A 24,686-nucleotide genomic window follows, 5' to 3' on the forward strand; every position below is an offset into this window, starting at 1 on the left:
GACTCCAGGTAGCGGCCACCGGTAGTTCTGCAGAAGCGACTCCAGGTAGCGGCCACCGGTAGTTCTGCAGAAGCGACTCCAGGTGCCGGGCACCGGTACTCCTGCAGCAGTTCCCAAACTACACAAGGTACCCTTGATATACCTTTGTTCTCAAGGTTCTCAAAGTATCCATGGACAGAAGCGACTATACATTACGGAAAATAGTATATATGGATGAAAGGAGACAAATGGACATCTTTCATCCATGGGAAGAAATGGTATAAAATGGCGACACAGTGGATAAAGGCACAAAGGCCGTATACTGAGTTCTGGAGAACAAAAAGGCACAATACCGTGACTGGAATAATACGCAAATAATCCGCACACAAGAGAATGAAATTTATAACGACGTTTCGGCCCGACTTGGGCCATTAACTAGTCGCACGGTGTAACTAGTTAATGGTCCAAGTTGGAGCGATACGTCGTCCTTTCATCCTCCTATTTTTAACTTTTCTGGCAAAATATTTATGCCGATTTTTCGATTTTTTCCCCATTGTTTCACGGCTGCAATTCCCGGAGTGGAGGGTAGGGAGAGCTTTACGATCGTGGCCTCGAGCATCTAGACAAATTAGATAGGAAGAGTCTTCTCTCTCACTCACTCACACACACACACACACACACACACACACTCTCTCTCTCTCTCTCTCTCTATGGACACAGAGGCAATGTAAACCGTCACAAAAATAGAAAAACAAAGATTTGGAGTTTTCCAGTTTGAATGTTAGGGAATCCCAGAGACAGGTGAGTGTTATATGACGAGGTGGTGGTGGTAGCGTGGTGTGATGGTGGTGGTGGTGGTAGTGTGACTGTTGGTGGTAGCAACGGGAGTGCTGGTAGTGTGGTGTTATGGTGGTGGTAGCGTGAGTGGTTGTTGGTACTTATGATAGCGTGAGTGGTAGTGGTGGTGGTAACTTGAGTGGTAGTGATGGTGGTGGTAAAGTGGCAGAAGTATATGTCCTAATGGTAGTGGTTGAAGTAATAGCGGTGATAATTGTAGTGATGGTGATAGTGTTGGTGGAGATGGTGTTGGTCGTGGTGGTAGTGGTGGATATAGTGACAGTGGTGGATAGAGATTGAAACAGGTGGGCTACGAGGTAAGGAGGCAGAAGGGTAGGGAAGTATACAGGTTTTAACTCTCTCTCTTATCTCTTTGCATCTTTATCTTCTTCCCTCTCTTTATATGGCGCTTCTTTACTCCCCCCTTTAACTCCTCCTTCTCTCATATTGTCTTTATCTTTAACCTTTCACCCCTTTTCTTCTTGCTGCCATTTTCTTTTTATTTCCTTTCTGTCATCTTGTGGCTTGCATACAATGTTCACTTTATCTCTCAACCTCCTGGGCCTATTCTGGTTGCTGTGACCCGATCAAATCGTCCTCGCCTTATCGGGTCTGGTCAGTGTCCCCGTCGCTGTGACCTGACCACGTTGACCTACCCAGACAGGTCACAGTCTGGCGACAAGGCCCAAGAGAAAGTAGGCAACAGGAGAGAGAGAGAGGTTGTTGCAGTTGACAGGTGGAGGGGAGGATGTTTAATCTTTGTATCTTTATACGTGGCTATTTTCTCTGCTCGACACAGCCTGTGGATAATGTTGCTGTCTGCATTTTCCATATATGTACTCACTCTCACACACGCCAACTTAAAGCGAGCGGAGGATATATAAAAAAAATACAGGCATATCATTTCATATGTGAAGCGTTGAGTGCCTGTGAGTTATGCAGTCAAGGGTCGATCCCGTAGCTTGGTTGCTAGCGCATTCAGCTCACACAATGAGGTCCGTGGTTCGACCCTCAGTACGGGTGAAAATATTCGGGCGTATTTCCTTAAGACAACGTTTGTCCATGATCACCTAGCAGTAAAATAGGTACCTGGGTGTTAGTCGACTGGTGTGGGTCTCATCCTAGGGACAAAACTGACCTAATTTGCCTGAAATGCTCTGCGTAACAAGCGGCTTTCTATATAATATGTCAGTGATGTCAGCTATGGTCTGTATACACAGTACATATGCTTGCAGAAATAAAGATTATTATATTATGTCCGCTGGGTAGACTGACAAAACCCAAGTGGAAATGAAGAGACTAGTAGCAGAGAGATCTTCCAATACAACGTTTCGCCTTGAACTTAGACGAACAGGGCGAAAAGTTTTATTGAAATTATATTCTTCTACCAATGTCTTCACTGCCACTGTCCCGTAATTGCAAGACAGCCAAGCTATCAATTACTGTTCATCGAGTTTGAACTCCTTCGTAAAATTAGGGAAACTTGGTATTAATCAAGTCAGGTGACGCATTGTTCGGGGAACTCAGTAAAGCAAACTGATCAGAACAATGCTCTTCTCCAGACTGAGGGACTGACCACCTCAAAACTTTAAGGGTGATGGACTGATTACATCGTCTTCAAGTATCTTCTGCTTCTATCAACTTTTCTGTACTCGACTGAAGAAGCCTACTGTGTAGGCGAAACGTTTCAAAATAAAGATACCTAACTGTTGCATATGTGTCTTACCTAACAATCTGTCGGTATTTTATACCATTTTAATGTTCATCAAGAAAATCACAGATTGAATTCTAGGAGCCTTCACCAGCGGTGGTAGTTAGCAGTAAAGGTTTGTGCGCTCATGCCTGCATACTCCCTCTAACTTTCACAATCTATCCACATTATACTATGTAAGCTTTTGTTTTTGTGTTTTCGTCGCCTGTTTTTTATGCTTCCGAGTTTAATTTATTTTTTTTTGTTTTAAAGTGTTTACAGTACAAACACCCAAAGGCTTAAGCCGGTAGGAAAATTGGACCTGCCTCGCATGGGCCAGTAGGCCTGCCGCAGTGTTCCTTCTTTCTTATGTTCTTCTTAAGTGAGTACATTCTTGTCCTTATCTCCTAATGGTTATAAATATCACCACACTTTTTAAGGGGGTGGAGGGGTAAGCCAGCGGAAGGCCTTGGTCAGATGACCAAAACCTCCAACTGCTGTGGGTCATTATATGACTATGACCCGCAACAGGAGACACTTGTCCTGTTTCCTGACAAACCTTCCCTGACCTAACCTTACCTCTCAATTCGTTGTTGTTGCTTTACTCGTTAGGAAACAGGACAAGTGTTTCCTAACACGAGTTTTAATCACATACACAATGTGGTTTAGAAAGACATATAAAAAAACGTTTCGGTCCTGGGCCCCTAATCCTGGATGGGCCCCAGAAGCCACTTTAGTCCACATTGCTTAAAAAATTTTTGATCTACTTATGAGAATGGGTTTTAAAAATAATAATATTAATAATATAGCGTAATTCAATCCCCAGACCTCGTTGCTGGTTGCGTAGGGGCCCCCACAGTAGTTCAAACTTCAGGGCCCCAAAAACGCAGATCCACCACTGAGCAGGAGTGCGACAAGTGTGGACAAGCCTGTGATGGTCGTCTTATACGTGAGTCAGAAGTCTCAGAACATATCAGACGTCAAAGGTATATCATATATATGTAATCATCATATGCCCTTCAATCCATGATGAGCACTTTCATGACCCAGTTCATGAATTCAACTTCTTGTTAAAAGTCTTGAAGCTGTCTGGCTGAGGTTAAAGGTTAAAGTGTTTATTTCGACTCTAACGCTGTCTCTATAACTCGAAGCTTGTGTGTTTTAACTCAAAGTGTTTGTGTATAACTATAAGCATGTGTCTCCATAAATCTGAGTCTGCGTGTGTAATGCTTAGCCTGTGTATAATAGTAGTAGTAGTAGCAATAGTAGTAGTGTTGTTAGGTAAGACACATAAGGGACACGTAAGGGACTGACCACCTCAAAACTTTAAGGGTGATGGACTGATTACATCGTCTTCAAGTATCTTCTGCTTCTATCAACTTTTCTGTACTCGACTGAAGAAGCCTACTGTGTAGGCGAAACGTTTCGAAATAAAGATACCTAACTGTTGCATTTGTGTCTTACCTAACAACCTGTCGGTATTTTATACCATTTTAATATTCAATAGTAGTAGTAGTTGTTGCTGTAGGGGTATTTGTAATGGTGGTGGTAGTAGTAGTAGTATTAATAGTAGTTGTAGTGGTACTAGTAATAAGTGGGATGTTTTGGTAATGCTCAGAGACAACGATGATAGTGATGAGAAAGATGGGGAGGAAAGGTAATGAAAAAATGAAGTGGTGCATGTAGAAGAGCAAGAAAAGGAAGAGGAAAATATGAGCAATTTGAAGAGGAAAAGAATGAAGAGAGCAGTCACCGAACACGTAAAAAGCGGTAGGTAAGTGGATGCCCAGGGCGGTAGTATGAAGGTGAGGTCTGGAGGCAGGAGGAGGAAGAGGAGGCATAGGACGCGGAGGAGGGAGGATAAGTTAAGGAGATATTTAGCCAGTGAGGAAGGGGGAACTGCGGACGTGAGGGTGGCTGGGAAAGAAGGGGTAACTGCATCATTCTCAAGCACACCTCCAGTATTCCCCGTGTGTCCGCCGTGGGTGTTCCTAGTAACTGGCTGTGCTAGCCACACCTGTCACCTGCTACACTTGTTTAAGTCTTCCACACCTGCCATACCCCGGGCAACACTCGCTCTCTCGCTGGACGCGAGAACGGGTATCACCATTAGCCTCCACACGTTCGTCTGCCTCAGCGGTGGGCAACAACGTACCCAGATGCCCAGTGAGTTTATGAAAAGAAACAATTGTTCTTCTTGTGGTAGTGAAAAAAATAAGCTTCATTTCAAAACAGTGAATTAATTCAAACAACTGTTCGTGAAAAAATACATTATGGGCAAAGAAAGCAAAATTTACTTACTTAATTATGAACGAAGTTAAGATCTCGTGACCTATTGGTGGACTGAAGAAAAGTCTCGTTTGAAAATTACTCGTTAACTTATTATAAGAGAAAAAAAAATATATATCGAAGTGGTATCAAGTGTGACAACGGATAGTTATAACACCAAGGGAGCCAACAACTTACCCTTCAGTAGCACTCCCCCACATGTGATCCCTACCTCGCAACGCCGAGTACGGGTCCTCTCTATGATTAACACCCGCGTCAGGAGACACCTGTCCAGTTTCCTGGCGAATGCATCACTGAGTTAATAACACCTCTTTGCAGAGAACCTTCACAACAGTCATAAGAATGTGAGGAAAGCAACAGTTTAACATTCTTATGCCCTTTTTTCAAGGCTCTATGCAGGAGCGGATCTACTACGAAAGTAATGCGGGTTCAATCCCGGCCGGGGGTATGGTTTTTAATGAAGTTTAAGCTTCAGGGCCCTTAATCACGGAGGGGCCCCCAAAAGCGACTTTAGTCCGCATTACTTAAATGAGAAGAGGTTTTTTAATATTATAATAATAATAATAATAATAATAATAATAATAATAATAATAATAAAAGTGTAATTCAATGTAAAATAATCGTTAAAATATTATGTAGGCTAGATGTCGCTCGTTGCGAACAAGACCCCATAACAGTTCAATCTTCAGGGGTCCCAAAATGTAGGCCCCCCACTGGCTCTATGCCAAGAGATGTGTCCCGTAGCTCGTTTGTTAGCGCACTCAGCTCACACACTGAGGTCTATGGTTTGATCCCCGGTACGAGTGGAAACATTAAGACGTGCTTCCTTAAGACACCTGCTGTCCCTGTTCACCTAGCAGTAAAATAGGTACCTGGGTGTTAGTCGACTGGTGTGGGTCGCATCCTGCGGACAAAATTAACCTAATTTGTCCGAAATGCTTTGCATAACAAGCGGCTTTCTATATTGTAGTACTGATGTCAACTATGGTCTGTCTACCTTGTACATGTACTGTAGAAATAACAAATTATTATTATTATCATTATTATTATTATTATTATTATTATTATTATTATTATTATTATTATTATTATTATTATAACTGGCTTAAGTCAGTCAGCACAAGGAGTGGTGAAGGCTCGATTTTCCTTCCATCAGTCGCGGCCGTCTGACCAATCAGCCTGTTGGTGAATGTTAAAGCGATGTGAAAACTTCTGTCCAAATCAAAATAGGTAATATGTTATTAGATATTATCTTGACAAAATGGAAAATGAAAATGAGAAATGGAAAAGTGTTGGATACGGAATGCCTATATATGCGTAGGTACTTGCCGATTTGTCTTCGCTGGGGAGAGGGGGGTCAAATCTCAGCTCCTGGACGTGGCTTAGCTTGCTATCAACCTGTTTGTAGCCGCCAGGTTGTCGGTGGGAGGGTTGTCGGTGGGAGGGAAGAGAGAGAGCATGACATGGTATCTCCGGGGGGAGGGGAGGTACTGTGTGCGTTTGGGTGTGGGAATGTGGGAGTCTTGGTTGGTCTGTGGGTGGTGACTGATAGTCTGTGAATAATAATAATAATCTTTATTCTACAAGTAAAACAGACCATAGTTGACATCAATGACATACTACTATATAGAAAGCCGAATTGTTATGCAGAGCATTTCGTGCAAATTAGGTCAATTTTGTCCCCAGGATGTGACCCACACCAGTCGACTAACACCCAAGTACCTATTTTACTGCAAGTTGATCATGGAAAGCAGGTGTCTTAGGGAAACGTCCTAATGTTTCCACCTGTACCGGGGATCGAACCACGGACCTCAGTGTGTGAGCTGAGTGCGCTAGCCATCGAGTTACGGTCGATGGTCCGTGGATAGTGGCTGATGGTCTATGGATGGTGGTTGATGGTTTTGTGGATAGTGGATGACGTGGAAAAGGGGATAGAGAGAAATGGTTGTGGAGGCGTGGTGGTTTAAGGGGCCTTTGTGGCAGGAAGTTGAAAGAATGGAAAGGGGGAAGAGGTGGAGTTAGTGCTAGGAGACTGGTGGTGGTGGAAGTAGAATAATGATGGTGGTAAGAGACTAGTGATGGTGATAAACCATACCCCCGGCCGGGATTGAACCCGCGGTCATAGAGTCTCAAAACTCCAGCCCGTCGCGTTAGCCACTAGACCAGCTAGTGATAATAGATGGTGGTAGCAGTGGTGATGGTGGTAGGAGACTGGTGATGGTAGTTTGTGTATGTTATTCAGTGGAAGGATTGGAGAAGGCTTGAGCCTCTTGTTACCTCAAAGCAGCCTAGTCTCTGATCCACCAGGCTGTTGGTGAACGCAATCTGACAAGAAGACTAGCAAGTAGACTGGTGTAACCCAACTGGACTGATCTGGGCTAGCGTCTTGCACAAGAAGCTCAATTCCTCAAGTTTTTACTGAGCTGTGTTGTAGCCTAATGGCTCAGATAATTCATGAATCATAATATAATTCGATCCACATTTCTCCTCGTGATATATTTGTTGACCTTGTAGTATTTATTTCTTCTAGTGTTCTATACTGATATACATTTTTCTTCTTTACTTCCATTTCTGTATCACTCGTGTACCTTTCCAACCTATTTTCTTATGTTCTTATTTTTAAAGCCGCGCAAAGTCCTCTTTAATGCCGCTGCTTGGGAGTTCCTCCCATATATCCACAACTCTATTGCCAAACCACTACTTTCCTACACCCGTTTTGAATAAAAATTTGCCCAGCTTGAACCTATTTAATATTCATTAAAATATCTGTCCACTACTTTTATGAGGTCAGATTTGTTGCCTTGCCTGTTTCATTTCTTGACTGTTTCTGGGGACACTCGTTCAGTCTTATCCTTCAAGATTAGGTAAGGTTTGTCAGGAAACAGGACAAGTGTTTCCTGAGGTGGGTCTTATTCATATGATGACCCTCAGCTGGAGCTTTTAGTCATCTGACCGAGGCCTTCCGCTGGCTAACCCTCCCACCCTCCTAATAATTATGATTCTAACCATTGGATATACTTATTATCCTTCTATTCAGTATCTCTGACTTAGCCTGTAGTTTCCCCAATTACAGTAATTACTCACTTAACGTCGTTTCGCTCAACGTCATTTCATTATAACGTTGATGAGAAACAATCGATTTCCGGTCGGAGCCACTGTCTATGTGGAGGGAGTTTGCACGTTCGTTGTTGAACTACATGGTGGTAGGTGGCGCTACTTACAATTTTCTCTTTATAAACAATTGTTCCTTGATTTAAACCTGTTGCATTGAGTGCTAAAGGCGCCCTGTGCACCCCTTGATGTTTATATCAATTAGCCTATGGTAAAATTGGTTTCGCTATACGTCGTATTGCTTAGCTGCAGATTCCAACCATCAACGACGTTAAGTGAGAACTTACTGCACGTCTCTGTTTGCGAATGTTTATCAATTTTATTAACATTCCTTTCATGTTACTATCATGTAATTTAACTAAATGCATGATTGCATTTAACATTCTGTTTTCTTCCTAGTAATCATGAGGTATTCTGTTTTGCTCTCATACCTGGAGTTTCCCTGGAGAGGGTTCGGGGGTCAACGCCCCCGAAACTTCATTTATCTAGATAGCGTAATTTGTCTATCTCAGAAGACAGCCTCGATAACATACATGTGCATCACTTGGGTGTCTTTATTACTGAAACACTGTTCCTGTGCAACAGGCTTCTTCAGCTTAATACAGGTGAATATAACACTGAAGGCAGTAGTAACAGTTATGAGGTAATCCGTGTTTTAGTGTTGGTAGTAGGTGTTCAGTTCTTCAACCCTGGTAGGAGGTCATCAATCCCTCAACACTGGTAGGAGGTCATCAGACCCTCAACATTGGCAGATCAGTTTCTCAGCCTTGGTAGGAGTTAATTACTCCTTTAGGCTTTACCCTCAAGCCTGGCGTCTCCTGATGTTGCCTTCCCCATGTACTCCCTTGTGTAAGGCAATTAACGACACCTGGACTGCTCAGAAACTGAGCCACGATAGGTGGACAGAGGGTCGAGTCTCCACTACTCCTACTGACTGACACATGGATCTAGCCATTCACATAAATAGTAATAATCCCATATTCAGGACTGTAGAAAAGGTCAATATGTCAGCTCAGTGATGCAATAAGATCGCAGGAAACAGGTGATATCTTAATATGCAAGATAACTATAGTGAAAAGTAGTAATATTCCAAGCTTTTTCATTATTTCTCACAGTATCAAGGAACAGCAAATGCTAGAAAAAACAGATCTATAAAGAATAGATGTGATCTCACATATGTCCTCATATGTGACCTTAATGAGCGTGGGAGATACATTTCCGCTGCTCTGAAGTTTCTAGTCAGGTCACATGTCAGGTAAAATTTAAAAGTGACATGTCAGATAAAATTTAAGAATAACATGTCAGGTGAAGGAGAATTTTGTCAGCATAGGTCATGTAATAATGTTGGTAGAATTACCGACAATATGTAAAGTAAAAGGACACAAGTGCAACTAATGTGACATTTTATTGTGGCAACGTTTCGCTCTCCAGGAGCTTTGTCAAGCCGATACAAACAGTATATGGACACAGAGGGTATATAAAGGCTCAGAGTGAGGTGCAATACTAGTGGTAGTAGTAGTAGTGACAAAAGTTGTAGTAGTAGTAGTAATACAATAAGGCTGAGCAATTAATTCGTACATGAGTAAAAGGATATAAAAGCTATTACTTGGGTAACATAAAAATAGGTTGGATAAATACAGACTGGATAGAGAAGGCCTGTTTTAGTGTTCACTCTCTGTAATGTGCTTTGTGTAGTATAACAGGAGAGACTATGTGATGGCAGGGTTTACTGTTTTCAGGAGGATTCTCGCTAAGACTTCAGAGATGGTGAAGCTGCCGTTGTTTTGTTTAATTGTATTCGAAACAGCGATCAGTGCTGATTCGAGGCACTTGCGTCTGCGGAAATTAGTTTCTTTGATCACTAATTGGGCGTCCCTGAATTTCATGAGATGATTGATGGAATTTTGGTGTTGTACACAGGCGTTGTTCAAGTTATCGTTCCTACATGCGTAAATGTGTTCATTGAGGCGGGTGTCGAGGTTTCTTGCTGTTTCACCTACATAAATCTTGTCACAGCCTCCACAGGGTATAGTATAAACCCCTGCATTGACTGGTTCGTGGTGCTTTGATTTTGTCCTGGTTATATCCTTTATTGAAGTGCTAGAAGCGATGGCGACTCTGGTGTTAGCTTGTGAAAGTACTTTTGAGACGTTCAGTGCAACCTGGCTGTTGGGAAGAATTATACCTTTGTTGGGAATGGTGTTGGTGCGTGGAGAATTAATGATCTGAAGAGCTCTTTTCTTGCAGTCTTTGATGAAAAAGGAAGGAAATTGTAACTCAGTGAAGGTTTGGTGAATGTATGTACATTCCTCGTCAAGAAACTCAGGACTACAAATTCGGTATGCTCTTAGGAAAAACCCGATGATGATGCCTCTTTTGGTCTTGGTATCTTGACTGGAATAGAAGTGTGTGAGATCATTTTTATTGGTGGGTTTCCGATAAACTTGAAATCTTAGGTTGTTGTCTACTCTGTGAATGAGGACGTCGAGGAAAGGTAGCTTGTCATTGGACTCTTCTTCTAGTGCAAACTGGATCGCCGGTTCAACTGCGTTGAGCCTTGCCTGAAGATTCCGTACATCAAAACATTTGGGAGTTATTACGAGGACGTCGTTCACGTAACGTAACCAAGTGACGCTTGAAGGGATGATGTTGGCGAAGTGTTCGGACTCTAGGTGTTCCATGTATAAGTTGGCCAGGACGGCACTGATGGGGGACCCCATTCCCATGCCGTAGGTTTGTTTGTAGAGCTTGTTATTGAAAGAAAAACAGTTGAAATTAACACAGAGTTCAATCAAATCAACAAAACGTTGACTTGATTGAACTCAACAAGTGCAACTAATGTAACATTTTATTGCCACAATAAAATGTCACATTAGTTGCACTTGTGTCCTTTACTTTACGGCATAGGTCATAATCTTCACAAAATTTATATATTATAAATGAATCTAACTTGTACAATTCATCACATGACAAAGTTCAATGTTCTGTGTTCTCCTCCGTGTTCTTGAGAGTTCTGCATATTTGTCACCCAGCGTACATAGATGAGGAAAATATTGAAGATTCATGACATAGCATATGATCTAAAATATCCAAAAAAACAAACGTTTCATTGACAGATCTATAAAAAAATTTAGAAATACATTTTACACCCCTAAAAAGAATAAAAATTAATCTTCAACCAAGAATATGTATACCTGTCTATATATCTGTCTGCTTGTCTCGGTATATATACGGTTTTATATAAGCAAGTTCATGTATACCTGTACATAACTTAGCCCGTCTATCTGTATGTTTGTATATATACTCGTATTTGCACCTATGTTAGCTTGTATGTACGCTTATTTGCATATCTATTTATGAACATTAAAATGGCATAAAATACCGACAGGTTGTTAGGTAAGACATATATGCAACAGTTAGGTATCTTTATTTCGAAACGTTTCGCCTACACAGTAGGCTTCTTCAGTCGAGTACAGAAAAGTTGATAGAAGCAGAAGATACTTGAAGACGATGTAATCAGTCCATCACCCTTAAAGTTTTGAGGTGGTCAGTCCCTCAGTCTGGAGAAGAGCATTGTTCCATAGTATGAAACAATACTATGGAACAATGCTCTTCTCCAGACTGAGGGACTGACCACCTCAAAACTTTAAGGGTGATGGACTGATTACATCGTCTTCAAGTATCTTCTGCTTCTATCAACTTTTCTGTACTCGACTGAAGAAGCCTACTGTGTAGGCGAAACGTTTCGAAATAAAGATACCTAACTGTTGCATATGTGTCTTACCTAACATATCTATTTATACGTCTGACTGCCTGCCTCGGTCCATGCGCTCGCGCGTATAAACACGCATGATAAAACTCTAAGAGACTGTCTAACACCCACTCACATTCAGCAAATATTTTCCTAAGGTCACTTCGAAGAAGAGAAAATCGACATGTATCTCTGCTAGCGATTAGGTCTAGACGCCAGTATTCTAGCGTGGGACTTTCCGCCTTAAGGATCCCGCGTGGACGCCACCCTCTAGTCCCGGAATTTTTGTCCCCACCTGGAGGCTGGATTTAGGAAAGACAGGAACGAGGTATATGTATTGTTTTCCCTTCAGTGATCATCTCTGTGTTGTGAAGGACACCAGTGCTCATCTCTGTGATGTGAAGGACACCAGTGCTCATCTCTGTGATGTGAAGGACACCAGTGCTCATCTCTGTGATGTGAAGGACACCAGTGCTCATCTCTGTGATGTGAAGGACACCAGTGCTCATCTCTGTGATGTGAAGGACACCAGTGCTCATCTCTGTGATGTGAAGGACACCAGTGCTCATCTCTGTGATGTGAAGGACACCAGTGCTCATCTCTGTGATGTGAAGGACACCAGTGCTCATCTCTGTGATGTGAAGGACACCAGTGCTCATCTCTGTGATGTGGAGGACACCAGTGCTCATCTCTGTGATGTGGAGGACACCAGTGCTCATCTCTGTGATGTGGAGGACACCAGTGCTCATCTCTGTGATGTGGAGGACACCAGTGCTCATCTCTGTGATGTGGACACCTGGTGAATTGTCTATGATTCTTCTGGGTTGGTTGTGCTTTATCTCTGTGTCTTCTATATATTTTCTTCACGACAGACTGTTGTTGCTAACCAGTTATCTGTTAGTAAGTTTAATTAGGCACAAGTACACATAAAAACAATTATCATACATAGTGTAAAATACCCCCTCCTTAAAAAAAGGTCAAATTGACTTATTTCCATTGGGGGAATTTCGCCTCTGAAGACAGGTCATAGACCAGGCTTCATAAATTGGAAAAAAAAAATGCAAAATTTAGAACTATTAAAAGGTATCCACTGGAGGGAGAGAGTGGACCTGGTAGCGACCAGAGAAGAGGCGGTGAGGGGGGGAGGAGTGAAGAGCTGTGACCCAACCCCTGCAATCATATATAGGTGAGTACAAGCGTATCCTTCATGTAAGTGGAAGTTTGTAAGAGTTACCCGCCCCGCCACCTTACAGTGTTCAAGACATAAAAGAAAGAATAACAGTCGTGCTAACACATAACAAGCTCTTGCGTCTCTCACGTGAGAGGACAGTATTATCTTCCTGGGAAATGATAATATACACCGAAGGTGTATTATACCACAGTGTATATTCGCTGAGAGTTTACTGTCATCTCTTTTTTAGGGATTAAAGTATGTATGAGTTGTGATAAAAAGGCTACGTACAACCTTACTGTCCTTCGTGTAGCCCACTCCCGGCCGCTTTAAAACTTATAATGAGCCGAGTACATCATGAACGGTCGCTGCTCATTAAAAACAATACCTTTTTGTGAAATAGTACTTTAGTTCTGTGCCTTTTTCTTTTGCAAATTGAAGTTTCAGTTTCGTGAACGAGCAATCTGTGTTAAGGTCACATTTTTGACTGGAACCGCAGTGATTACCTTGAGCTTTTAATGTATGATAGACTAACGGAGACGTCTGGTAATCCCAGATCAATGGTCAGAGTTTATAGTGTTCTCTTACACATACTTTGTTTACTTACTTATTGTGATATGTCCCCAGCCTCACTCGCTCACCAGTTGTCCTTCCAGAATCACACATATTATGCTCCAATAACTAAGCAAACCACAACATCCCTTCTTTGTTTTTAGTGTAGTCACCTTACTTCCCACCTTCAGACTTCCTTGAATCCTTTCATAAGTGTTCCTTTTTTTACTTTAAAATCATGACGTATCCCAAAGAACACATATCTCTTCTATTTCCCACCTAACATATGCCTGCTGGATGCTCAAGCCTCTACCTCTTAAAACATCTTTGACACCTATCTTCCAATCCTTCCTCTAACTTCTCCACACCACTTTCCATCTACCCCAGATTTATACATTCTCTCAGTCGACTTATCAGAAACGATGGAGGTTCCATCGTTTCCGTATGACCAAGTCTTCTCTACAACCTCTCTTCTGTTCCATCACCTACTCCTGCACCTTCCATACCATCTCACCATCTTCTAATTTCTTCGCTCCTCCAGGTCTGCATAACATTCACGTCATAGAATGATCTCAAACAATACTTCTCTACTGCTTCCCTCCAGCCTTCTTTTCGCTGCAAGATTCAGTGTTGACATCACTACCAATACAAGTGTTGACATCACTATACTCTGACATATTCGCCCCTTTTTCATATATTGATACATTTTCTTTTTACAGAATCCTCAATACTCCATCAATTTCATTTCATCTGTTCTATGATTCCACTCATCTTTCACAGAACCGTCTGCCAAAATAGTTTCTCTTAACTATTTAAATACATCCACTTCCTCTAGCCTCTTCCTTTATATCTCTCTTCGAATCTTTTATTTACTGGACTTTTTAATTTCAAGATTTTGCTCTTTTCCATATTCACCCTTAACTTCCTTAAAGAATAAAAGTCACATTACCGTAGCTTGATCAGTTCACAAATAACCAGCAACTTTCTTTTTTACTGCTTTGCCGATCCTTCTAACACCCCCACCTTCTACAACTTCACTTCTGAATCTCTCTAAAGCACTGCGTCATCAGCAAACAACAACTGTGACAGTCCAACTTAATATCACCTGGGTAATTTAATCTGCACCTCAACCCAACACAGTAACATTCACTGATTGTACAGCCTAATCTAAAACGGCACTGCAGGCATCTTTAGAGTTGTAAACGAAATGGATGTTAAATTGGACGTGTAAAATTAAATGATAATGAATGTGGTATCACGTAAGAGTTATACCAGTTGCTGTTTACTGATGACTGCTTTTGAGGAATTCAAAAGTGACTTAACGCATTCCCAAGTCCCACTCATACTAGAAGCCATCTCCTTCTCTCCTGCAGACCCTGACTTGAGTTCCACTCTTGCCATAAAAGGACAGGCATCTACCTGTGTATATACTCAGACCACTGGTTATATGGCAACCCTCCTCGCAGTGTTGCCTACTCAGGGTCACGGTCGCCCGTGAGAGGATGCGCCGTGGTTTGATCGCTTCCTGGGATCCACTCTCCCTCCCCTGAGTTATTATCTCGGTTTTTCTATCCACCTCTTTTCTTGAATTTCTTCAAATGTCTCAGCTGAATTCTTTTCTTTTCCTTTATTTCTCGTAGCTATTTCTCCTCACACTCGAAATAAAAAAAAAATAAACTTCAGGCTTGTCATCAATTTGCAAATCCGATATATAATAATATGCAATAAATCTTATATTTATTAACATGTAAACACACTCAGAAAAGGTTATGATCATCTTCCTGAGTGTGGCTGGTCCAAGCCAAGCCTCCACGGAATTTCCAAGTCTTCCCCATGACCTTCCTGACTTCTGACTGCTGTCTTTTTCTTTTCGTTTGTTACACAGGTTTACCATCACTGTGGTAACCCAGGTTTACCATCACTGTGGTAGTCCAGTTATACCTTCACTGTGGTAGCCCAGTTATACCATCACTTTGATAACCTAGGTTTACCATGAGGCCTGGTCACAGACCGGGCCGCGGGGGCGTTGACCCCCGGAACTCTTTCCAGGTAAACTCCAGGTAAACACAGTGGGAACAGAAGCTACCTATGTTTTACCGTCTTATTCCATTACACAAGGATCTCAACGGAAATAAGTCACTTTTTTGGATTATCCTAGGTAATTTACACATGTCTTACTATACAAAACAACCACATGGGGAGGTGAATGATAGCTCTAGGCCTTTCGTGTTGCAATAAACACGTCAGATTACAATGTTGCCGATATAAGAACATAAGAACATAAGAAAGGAGGAACACTGCAGCAGGCCTGTTGGCCCATACTAGGCAGGTCCTTTACAATTCATCCCACTAACAAACATTTGACGAACCCAATTTTCAATGCCACCCAAGAAACAAGCTCCGATGTGCAAGTCCCACTCAAATCCAACCCCTCCCACTCATGTACTTATCCAACCTAAATTTGAAACTACCCAAAGTCCCAGCCTCAATAACCCAACTAGGTAGACTGTTCCACTCATCAACTACCCTATTTCCAAACCAATACTTTCCTATGTCCTTTCTAAATCTAAACTTATCCAATTTAAATCCATTACTGCGGGTTCTCTCTTGGAGAGATATCCTCAAGACCTTGTTAATATCCCCTTTATTAATACCTATCTTCCACTTATACACTTCGATCAGGTCTCCCCTCATTCTTCGTCTAACAAGTGAATGTAACTTAAAAGTCTTCAATCTTTCTTCATAAGGAAGATTTCTAATGCTATGTATTAATTTAGTCATCCTACGCTGAATGTTTTCTAACGAATTTATGTCCATTCTGTAATATGGAGACCAGAATTGAGCTGCATAATTTAGGTGAGGCCTTACTAATGATGTATAAAGCTGCAGTATGACCTCTGGACTTCTGTTGCTTACACTTCTTGATATAAATCCCAGTAATCTGTTTGCCTTATTACGTACGCTTAGGCATTGCTGTCTTGGTTTAAGGTTGCTGCTTACCCAATCAGATTAGTTCAGGGGAGCTAATCTGCCTGGACTTCCTCTTCATTTCTGCAACACTGCAAGCTCTTGATTTGTTGACTGCAACACGAAAGGCCTAGAGCTATCACTCAACTCCCCCTGTGGTTGTTTTGTATCTTGTATCGCTTGTTCGCGATTATTGCAATATGTTACTAAAACACAAGGAACATCTGTCAGTGCTCAATAATAATTCACATCTGCTGAAGAGGACCTCAGAATGGGGGTCGAAATATACAGATCAATTAATCTCCTGAGTTTCTGTCTCCACGTGGATTATTATTCAACTTATGTTACTGTGTACGATAATTGTACTTATGTGTATCTGTGCCTAAACACATTTACACACAGGGCGGATTCCAGTGTTAAAATCTTTCAGCCTGGTATGAGATACTTCAGTAGGGTAATGAGGTTATTGTCAGGTATTTCAGTAAAGGTTCAACAGCTACAGCAGCTTCAGAGATTACGTTTCAGTAGAACTAGAGTTAATATCATTTAGGTTGCGGCCAGCAGTAACAAGCTAGTTGATCAGGCCCTGATCCACCGGGACCTGGTCAAGGACTGGGCAGCGGGGGCGTTGACTCCCGGAACACCCTCCAGGCAGACTCCAGGTCAATCCCATCCAAAGGGTAAATGGATTTTTTTCGAAAATATTTTTTATCACAGAGGCAAGCAGCAAAAATTATACATAATATATGGGTGGTGATGGCAGTAGTTGTTGTGGTGATGGGGTGGTGGTAGTTGTAGTGGTGGTAGTGGTTGTGATGGTAATGACAGTGGTGGGGGATGCAGTGACCGTAGTGATGACCGGGGAACGTTGTGGTTGTGATGGTTATAGAAGTTGTTGTGGTGATAACAGAGAGGATAGAGGTAGTGGTGGTAGTAGTGGTTATGCTGGTGATGGGGAGAGTGGTGGTAGTTTCCATGATAGTTATGATGATGGAGGTAGTGATGATGACAATTGTGGTTGAGTTAGTGATGAAGATAGTGACAGTTGTGGTGGTGGTGGTGAAGGTGATAATGTGGGTGGTAGTGATAGCTGTGTTGCTGGAGATGGTGACAGCAATAATTGTGGTTGTTTTCGTGGTGAAAGGAATATGGTGGTAGTAGTGGTGATGGTGGTAGCCAATGACAATGAGACGCTGTTGTTGCCAGTGTGGGAGACGCTGTTGTTGTCAGTGTGGGAGACGCTGTTGTTGTCAGTGTGGGAGACGCTGTTGTTGTCAGTGTGGGAGATGCTGTTGTTGTCAGTGTGGGAGACGCTGTTGTTGTCAGTGTGGGAGATGCTGTTGTTGTCAGTGTGGGAGACGCTGTTGTCAGTGTGGGAGACAGTCTCTTGAGAGAAAGACCTTAGATTAGACTCAAACGAAGGAAGTTTAGAGACAGACTATTTCGTAAAAAGACTTTCTTTGAATTAATAACCCAGGAAAGACAATTATTGTGGCTTATTTCTTAAAAAAAAAAAGCCAATCCTTGTGGCTAATTTCCACAACAGCCTACTAACTCCTGCGCACCTGTTTACTGCTACGTAAACAGGGGCAGCAGGTGTTAGGTGTCGCCTGAGAAATAAACCAAAGTGAACATTATTACTTTTGGGGGCATGTATTTCATATACATTCAAGCTTCTACAACTTCAAAGGCCGTCTAGATGAGTACAAATAGGAAGCGCGTCTACCTCGCGCTCAGCAGACGGAGGGTCGAGCCTCCACCACCACGTCTTGCGCTGAATGACCCACATGGGTTTAGCGCTTCACAAGAATTACATATTTATATTACAACTTCAAAAAAGCTTTTATTATTTCCGGTCCAAACGTTTCCTTAGCGATGCCTTTCCTGACCGGATGGAACTCCAGGATCTGGTAAACGGAAGGAGACGCGAAGCACGTACATCCAAACACCTGTTTTCTGTTTCCTTAATTCCGGGAAATGTAACGCATATAAGAGATACTGGAAGGTTCATATAAAGTGAACATTCCAATAGCCGTGACGGAACTATTTTTCCTCTTTACCCAAATAAGTTTTACAGGCTAAGAGTTGTTATTCTACCTCTGTTCATTTTTAAAGCCCCAGTCCTGTCTACGGTATACTACCACCCCCAGAATGCGACCCCACACCAGTCGGCTAACACCCAGGCACCTACTTATTGCTTGGTGAACAGGGGCAGCAGGTGTAAGGAAACATGACCAGCGTTTCAACCCTTACCGGGGATCGAACCACTGACACTCAGTATGTGAGCTGAGTGCTTTTCCAGATGGTGTGGTCATTTATTCTTTCTTTCCTGTCTTCCTGGATACACACAATTCTTTTACTGCTCCATTTCTACCTCAATCCTTCCCCTTCCTCATTCTTGCCAACCCTGTGGCTAAAAAAAACACAAAATGCAAATACTAGTCTTCTGAAGAATGACTTGGGCCCAGGTACTGCGTTGAAACTATATTCTGGTCACATTTCCTGTTGTGTATGAGTGTCCATGATAGCTTCAGGTATCTTGGGTCCAGACAAAAGTGGCTTCCTCTGGCCAGGGAGTGTCAGTGAGCGGTGACAGAGGGCCAAGACGGTAATCACACTAAGCGTGTGCCTGCCGCTCTCTTGTTTCCGCTGTTTCTTCCATTAGTCCTCGTGCTTCTTCGTCCGTTCATTAGCTAAGACCCACATCGGGTATTCAACTTTGCCCATGCAAGAGTATGTAATCCCAAATTGCGTCTTCTAAACATAATTTTTGACAGGTTAAAAAAAATAAGTGATACGGGAATTATATATTTATGAAGCAGTGTGGACGAATCTGACTCCTTAAAATGGTGCTGCGCGATGAGAACCAATCAAAACTTTGCTTCGACAACCCTCTATACGGGGAGGGAGAAGCAGCGAAACAAGCACCTTCGTCCAAGAAGGAGCTGCAGGTGTCCAAGAGCGTCAACTTCCTTGACAGCAAATCTTCCAAGTTGGAGGTAGACAAGAGAGCCTCGAATATCAGCTATGCAGGGTTTCAGTCGTTCTTCTCGGAGGGGCAGTCTTCAGGCGCCAAGCGGCCTTCATCGAGCCTCATGCCTGCCGCCTCACTCTCTCCGGACTGCGACATCGAGGAACACATCATTGAGAACATCAGAAATCGTGACTTCTGGTCCAGAAGATCGCGAAGTAACCCCTTTGTGCGGGCACGAGCTTCTTCTCGAGTCTCGAAGCGTACTTCGACAGCCTCCCATCTTCAAGTGCCCCACAGGGGCACTCCTGAGGGCGAAGATGAGGAGCGGCCTCTCTCCCTGGTCGCAGTGCCACCAGAAGCCCTGGAGGAAAGCCAAGACGAGGAGGACGAGGAAGCAACCATCGCTTCAGAAATGATGCTGGAGGTTCAGAGAGAGGCGAAGCTCCGGGAGAACATCGTTTGGATGCGGAATTACCTGTGGGATGTGTCTGAGGCGGACGGAGGCATGTTCTCTCTGTCCTCCTTCGTTACTGCAATGCGTAACAAGGTGAGTACTCCCAGTGTTCACCATTATATTTTACTGCTGTTTACAACTTCATAAAGATTAATGTTCAAAATCAACATAAAATTTGTACTCTGACTTATACTTATGTGAGATGAGCAACAAACTTTCTAATAATGAGTCCGTATTAATAACTAAAAAACATAGATTGTTTGAAAAAGTAATGTACTCACCTAATCACTGCTTCTTCAGCGGATGTAACTCAGGACGATAAACAATCTCCGTCACATTCAGCTACGTGTGGCTTCTGTAACACCCCTCAAGGAAGGTTCCTTGATGTTGGTGAGGGGCTCTTGATTTAGGGAATTGGATCTGTGCTCCAGTTCCCCGAATTAAGCCTGAATGCCTTCCACATCCCCCCCCCAGGCGCTGTATAATCCTCTATGTAAGCTGAACGACACAGCTTGCAAGATAAGCTTGCATTGGGAAAGCGTTTCGTTCTGTTAGAGTTTCATCAAGTCATACCATGACCACATAAACTGACATATCTCTAATAGAATCAAACGTTGTCCCGATTCAACGTTAATCTGAACGTGTGTGTTGTCTTCAATATAGTCGGTATTATGGTCCGGGGTATCCCTTAACCCCACTTGGGGATAAGGGATACCCAGGACCATAATACCGACTATATAGAACTGTCCAAAAGACATGCATCTTACCAGTGGTAAGACGTTTACCTGACACTACTAATTAAAGTCACGCACATCTCAAATAACCGGATCATAGCTTTTTTTTGGGGGGGAGGGGAAATTGCATCATATATACGACTGAAAGATCACCTTGCTTGTCCAAATTTCTGGTTATCAATAGGAAGCGTGACTCTCTGGTCGCGGGTTCTATCCCCGCCCCTGGTGTGGTTTGAAGGGAGTCTATCTGACGCTCATCAGACGGAGGATCAAGCCTCCACTACGTCTTGGGCTGAATGACCCACATGGGTTTAGAGCTTAACATGAATTATTTTATTATACTTTTTAGCACTCAGTGTCTTAAGATTATTGACATTCTTCTCCAAAACTGAGTTTCGGGTCTCTTGTTTTACGTTGTCCTTTAAATAATAAATTATTAATTTTATTATAGATATAAATTTATTATACATAAACAACCACAGGCCTTTCGTGCTGCAATCAACACATCATCAGGAGCTTGCAAAGTTGCAGAAATGAGAAAGAGATCTCAGCAAAATAATCACTGTGAAAAAAATAGTGAATTTCCACCGCTGATTGTGTAGTTATATATCTGATTGTGTAGTTATATATCTGATTGTGTAGTTATACATCTGATTGTGTAGTTATACATCTGATTGTGTAGTTATACATCTGACTGTGTAGTTATATATCTGATTTTGTAGTTATACATCTGATTGTGTAGTTATACATCTGATTGTGTAGTTATACATCTGATTGTGTAGTTATACATCTGATTGTGTAGTTATACATCTGACTGTGTAGTTATACATCTGATTGTGTAGTTATACATCTGATTGTGTAGTTATACATCTGACTGTGTAGTTATACATCTGACTGCGTAGTTATACATCTGACTGTGTAGTTATACATCTGACTGTGTAGTTATACATCTGACTGTGTAGTTATACATCTGATTGGTGGTTATACTGCTAACTTCGTACTTATACATCTGGATATATACATGTATATTTACACATCTGACTGCATGTATACGTCTGGGGGTTAACTTGTATCGCTCTCACGAAAACCTGATTTGTGTCGTGTGTGTCTTCAACCTGTGTACGTGACTATGCCTGCGTACACACACACACACACACACACACACACACACACACACACACACACACACACACACACACACACACACACACACTCACACACACAGAGGAGCCAGGAGACTCGACCCCTGCAACCACATGTAGGTAAGTACACACACCTTCCCCCCCCCTCGTACCTACGGAGGGACGCTAAGCAGGTCTGATCAGACGAAGGGGCAGTTAACGCTAATTCCTCGGATCAAAAGCTCTTCACTGCCCTCCAATTTATTTTCAGCTTAATCTCTGTAAAATATTTTTTCCGGTTTATTTTTTATTGGAGGATTTCATTATTTATTAATTTTACTCCTTGTACCTTTTTCTTTTAATAAAAAAATAGGTACATCCGCATTGTGCTGTTGTTTCCAACATTATTAGCATACTCTATTTTTTCTCTCTTCTTCGTCATTTTTCCTATCTTTTAGTATATGATTTTCTTTTAGGCATTCATTCGATACAGTGTTGTCTGTCAGCTGGTGACAGCTGGCTGTACTGTAGTTGTCTGTCAGCTGGTGACAGCTGGTTGTGGTTGTCTGACAGCTGGTGACAGCTGGTTGTGGTTGTCAGCTGGTGACAGATGGTTGTGGTTGTCTTTCAGCTGGTGACAGATGGTTGTGGTTGTCTGTCAGCTGGTGACAGATGGTTGTGCTTGTCTGTCAGCTGGTCAGCTGGTTGTAGTCTTAGCAACACCACCACACTACACCTCCAACATTATCACCAACACCACACTACACCTCCAACATTATCACCAACACCACACTACACCTCCAACATTATCACCAACACCACACTACACCTCCAACATTATCACCAACTTTGAAGCACTTCCGAGACATTATTTACCAGTACCCTGTTCATGTCTTGACAGACCATGCACCACTGATACCTTTATTCCAGAACAAACAACCTACTGGAAGGTTAGCCAGATGGACCTTGACTAACCAAGAGTTCAATCCCACTTTTGAACATTTACCTGGCAAGTCAAATGTAGTCGCAGATGCTTTATCGCGACACGTTAGTGTAGTTACTGCAGATCCTCCATTTACTGTCGAGGATGTCAAAAATGCCCAAAGAACAGATCCCTTGTGGTCTGGTGTGATTCGATTCCTGCTCCAGGAAGATCTTATCCTGACTGTGAAGCCACCAGCACCCATTAGTGACTTTGTAATGAGCCAGGAATTACTGTATCGAACAGCCGAGTTGGGTACTCCAAGTAGATGTGTTTACCAGTTAGTAATTTCACAGTCACTAGTGAACGTAGCTCTACAGCTAGTTCATGATGCACCAGGTGTTGCACACCCTGGTATGGATCGTTCTGTGAAACAAGCCAGAATGAAATACTTTTGGCCACATATGGCAACTGACATTTCAGAGTATGTTAAGAAATGTAGTGTTTGTATGCGACATAAAGGAAATGTCAATGGTCCTATTCCAATCCATGTGTACCCAACCACTAGCGAACCGTGGGAAAGAGTTGCCCTTGATTTATTAACCAATTTTAACTGTTCCCTCCAAGGCAACAAGCATCTGTGTGTTACGGTAGACCATTTCACCAGATATTGTGAGTTAGTTCCTATTGCAGATAAGACTGCTGAGACAGTAGCTAAAGCGTTTAAAGAACGCATTATCTGCAGGCATACCACCCCAAAGTCCTTAGTAACAGATAATGGAGGTGAATTCTGTAATGAGATTCTTGAAAATTTGTGTACTTTATACAAGATCTCTAAATCCACCATTGTTCCTCATCATCCTGCCAGCAATGGGTTAGCTGAACGAACCAATAAGAAAGTACTTGATGTTTTGAGAGCCACTATCAACCCCAATAGTGAAACTTGGGATGAAGTCATACCAGATGTTCAATGTGCCATAAATTCTGCTTACAATGCTTCCATAGGGGATACTCCACATTATGCATTGTATGGTGTAGACAAGCGTTTACCCTATGAGTTGTTATATTCCACTCCGAAACCTAATTACAACCCTGATGATTTCGTAGCAACTCGTACCAGCATGGCTCAAAGTGTTTTTAGAAGAATCCGTGAAACACTTCATAAATCAACAGCAGAATTTACTAGAGTAACTAATAGCCGTGCTAAGCCATCAAAAGTCAAAGTAGGTTCGAGAGTAATGCTGACAAATTTCAACAAAACATCCGCAATGCCTAAGCTCGATCAAAAGTTTGTTGGCCCTTATCGAGTTGTAGAACATATCTCTGGTAATAAGTATAAGGTTAGAGAAATTAGTACTGGTAAGTACAAAGAATCGTATTTAGATCATATGAAATTAGTATGCGATGTTGATGATATTGCTACCCAGACTAATGTGACAGATGCTGAAAATCCTCTTGACTCTGTACCCTCTACCTCAAATACTCAGCCAGATAATCAACCTGAATGTCGTTACTCCTTGCGTACTCGACAAGTAATGAGAAACCCACAAGTATCTTTTGTAGATGCTCGTTCAGATCTCCCTCAGTCAAGGCATGTGTTAGCCATTGCAGAGGAATTCGATCCTCCCAGAGATGATAACCATTCTGCATATGTAAACCTCACCCTCGCAGAATTGGGTTTAAATGTACATAGTCTGTATAACTAGATGTCCGAGATGAAGTAAATTGTCAACTGTTTGTTATTAACTGATTAGTTTTTCAGATTTTTTTTTTTTCATATTCACGTTCCCTCCGTATTCTGAGAATTTGACAGTAATGATCTGAGTGCACCAGATGCCTTTGCTGTTAATTTCACCTTGTATATATATATTTATTCTTCCTCAGAATCCGTAGAATGCATGAATACAGATCGATCGATCAATTCCATCCATATTTTACAATGATTTGTTCTTATAGTTTGTAATGCATTACGTTAAAACTCATTACATTGAAACTCATTACGTTAAAAGTGATTACGTTAACACCCATTACGTAAAACTCATTTTGTTAACATCCATTATGATACCATCCATTAGTTCTAAGTTATATATGAATTTGTTATTGTATAGAATCAGCCCAGAACCACCTGCCTGTT

General features: G+C 42.1%; 1 protein-coding gene across 1 annotated transcript in view; it reads left to right on the forward strand.

The window, feature by feature from the left end:
• The first annotated feature begins 4,407 nt into the window (after positions 1–4,407).
• The window catches only part of Nox (NADPH oxidase), a 66,256-nt gene continuing 45,977 nt past the window's right edge, over positions 4,408–24,686 (forward strand). The window contains exons 1-2 of the mRNA XM_053796117.2: positions 4,408–4,672; positions 19,125–19,868. Coding sequence (XP_053652092.1) covers positions 19,194–19,868 — 675 coding nt within the window. The 5' untranslated portion in view covers positions 4,408–4,672; positions 19,125–19,193. The remainder of the gene's footprint in view (positions 4,673–19,124; positions 19,869–24,686) is intronic.

The sequence above is a fragment of the Cherax quadricarinatus genome, chromosome 83 (genome assembly GCF_038502225.1).
Source record: "Cherax quadricarinatus isolate ZL_2023a chromosome 83, ASM3850222v1, whole genome shotgun sequence".
Lineage (NCBI taxonomy): Eukaryota > Metazoa > Arthropoda > Malacostraca > Decapoda > Parastacidae > Cherax > Cherax quadricarinatus.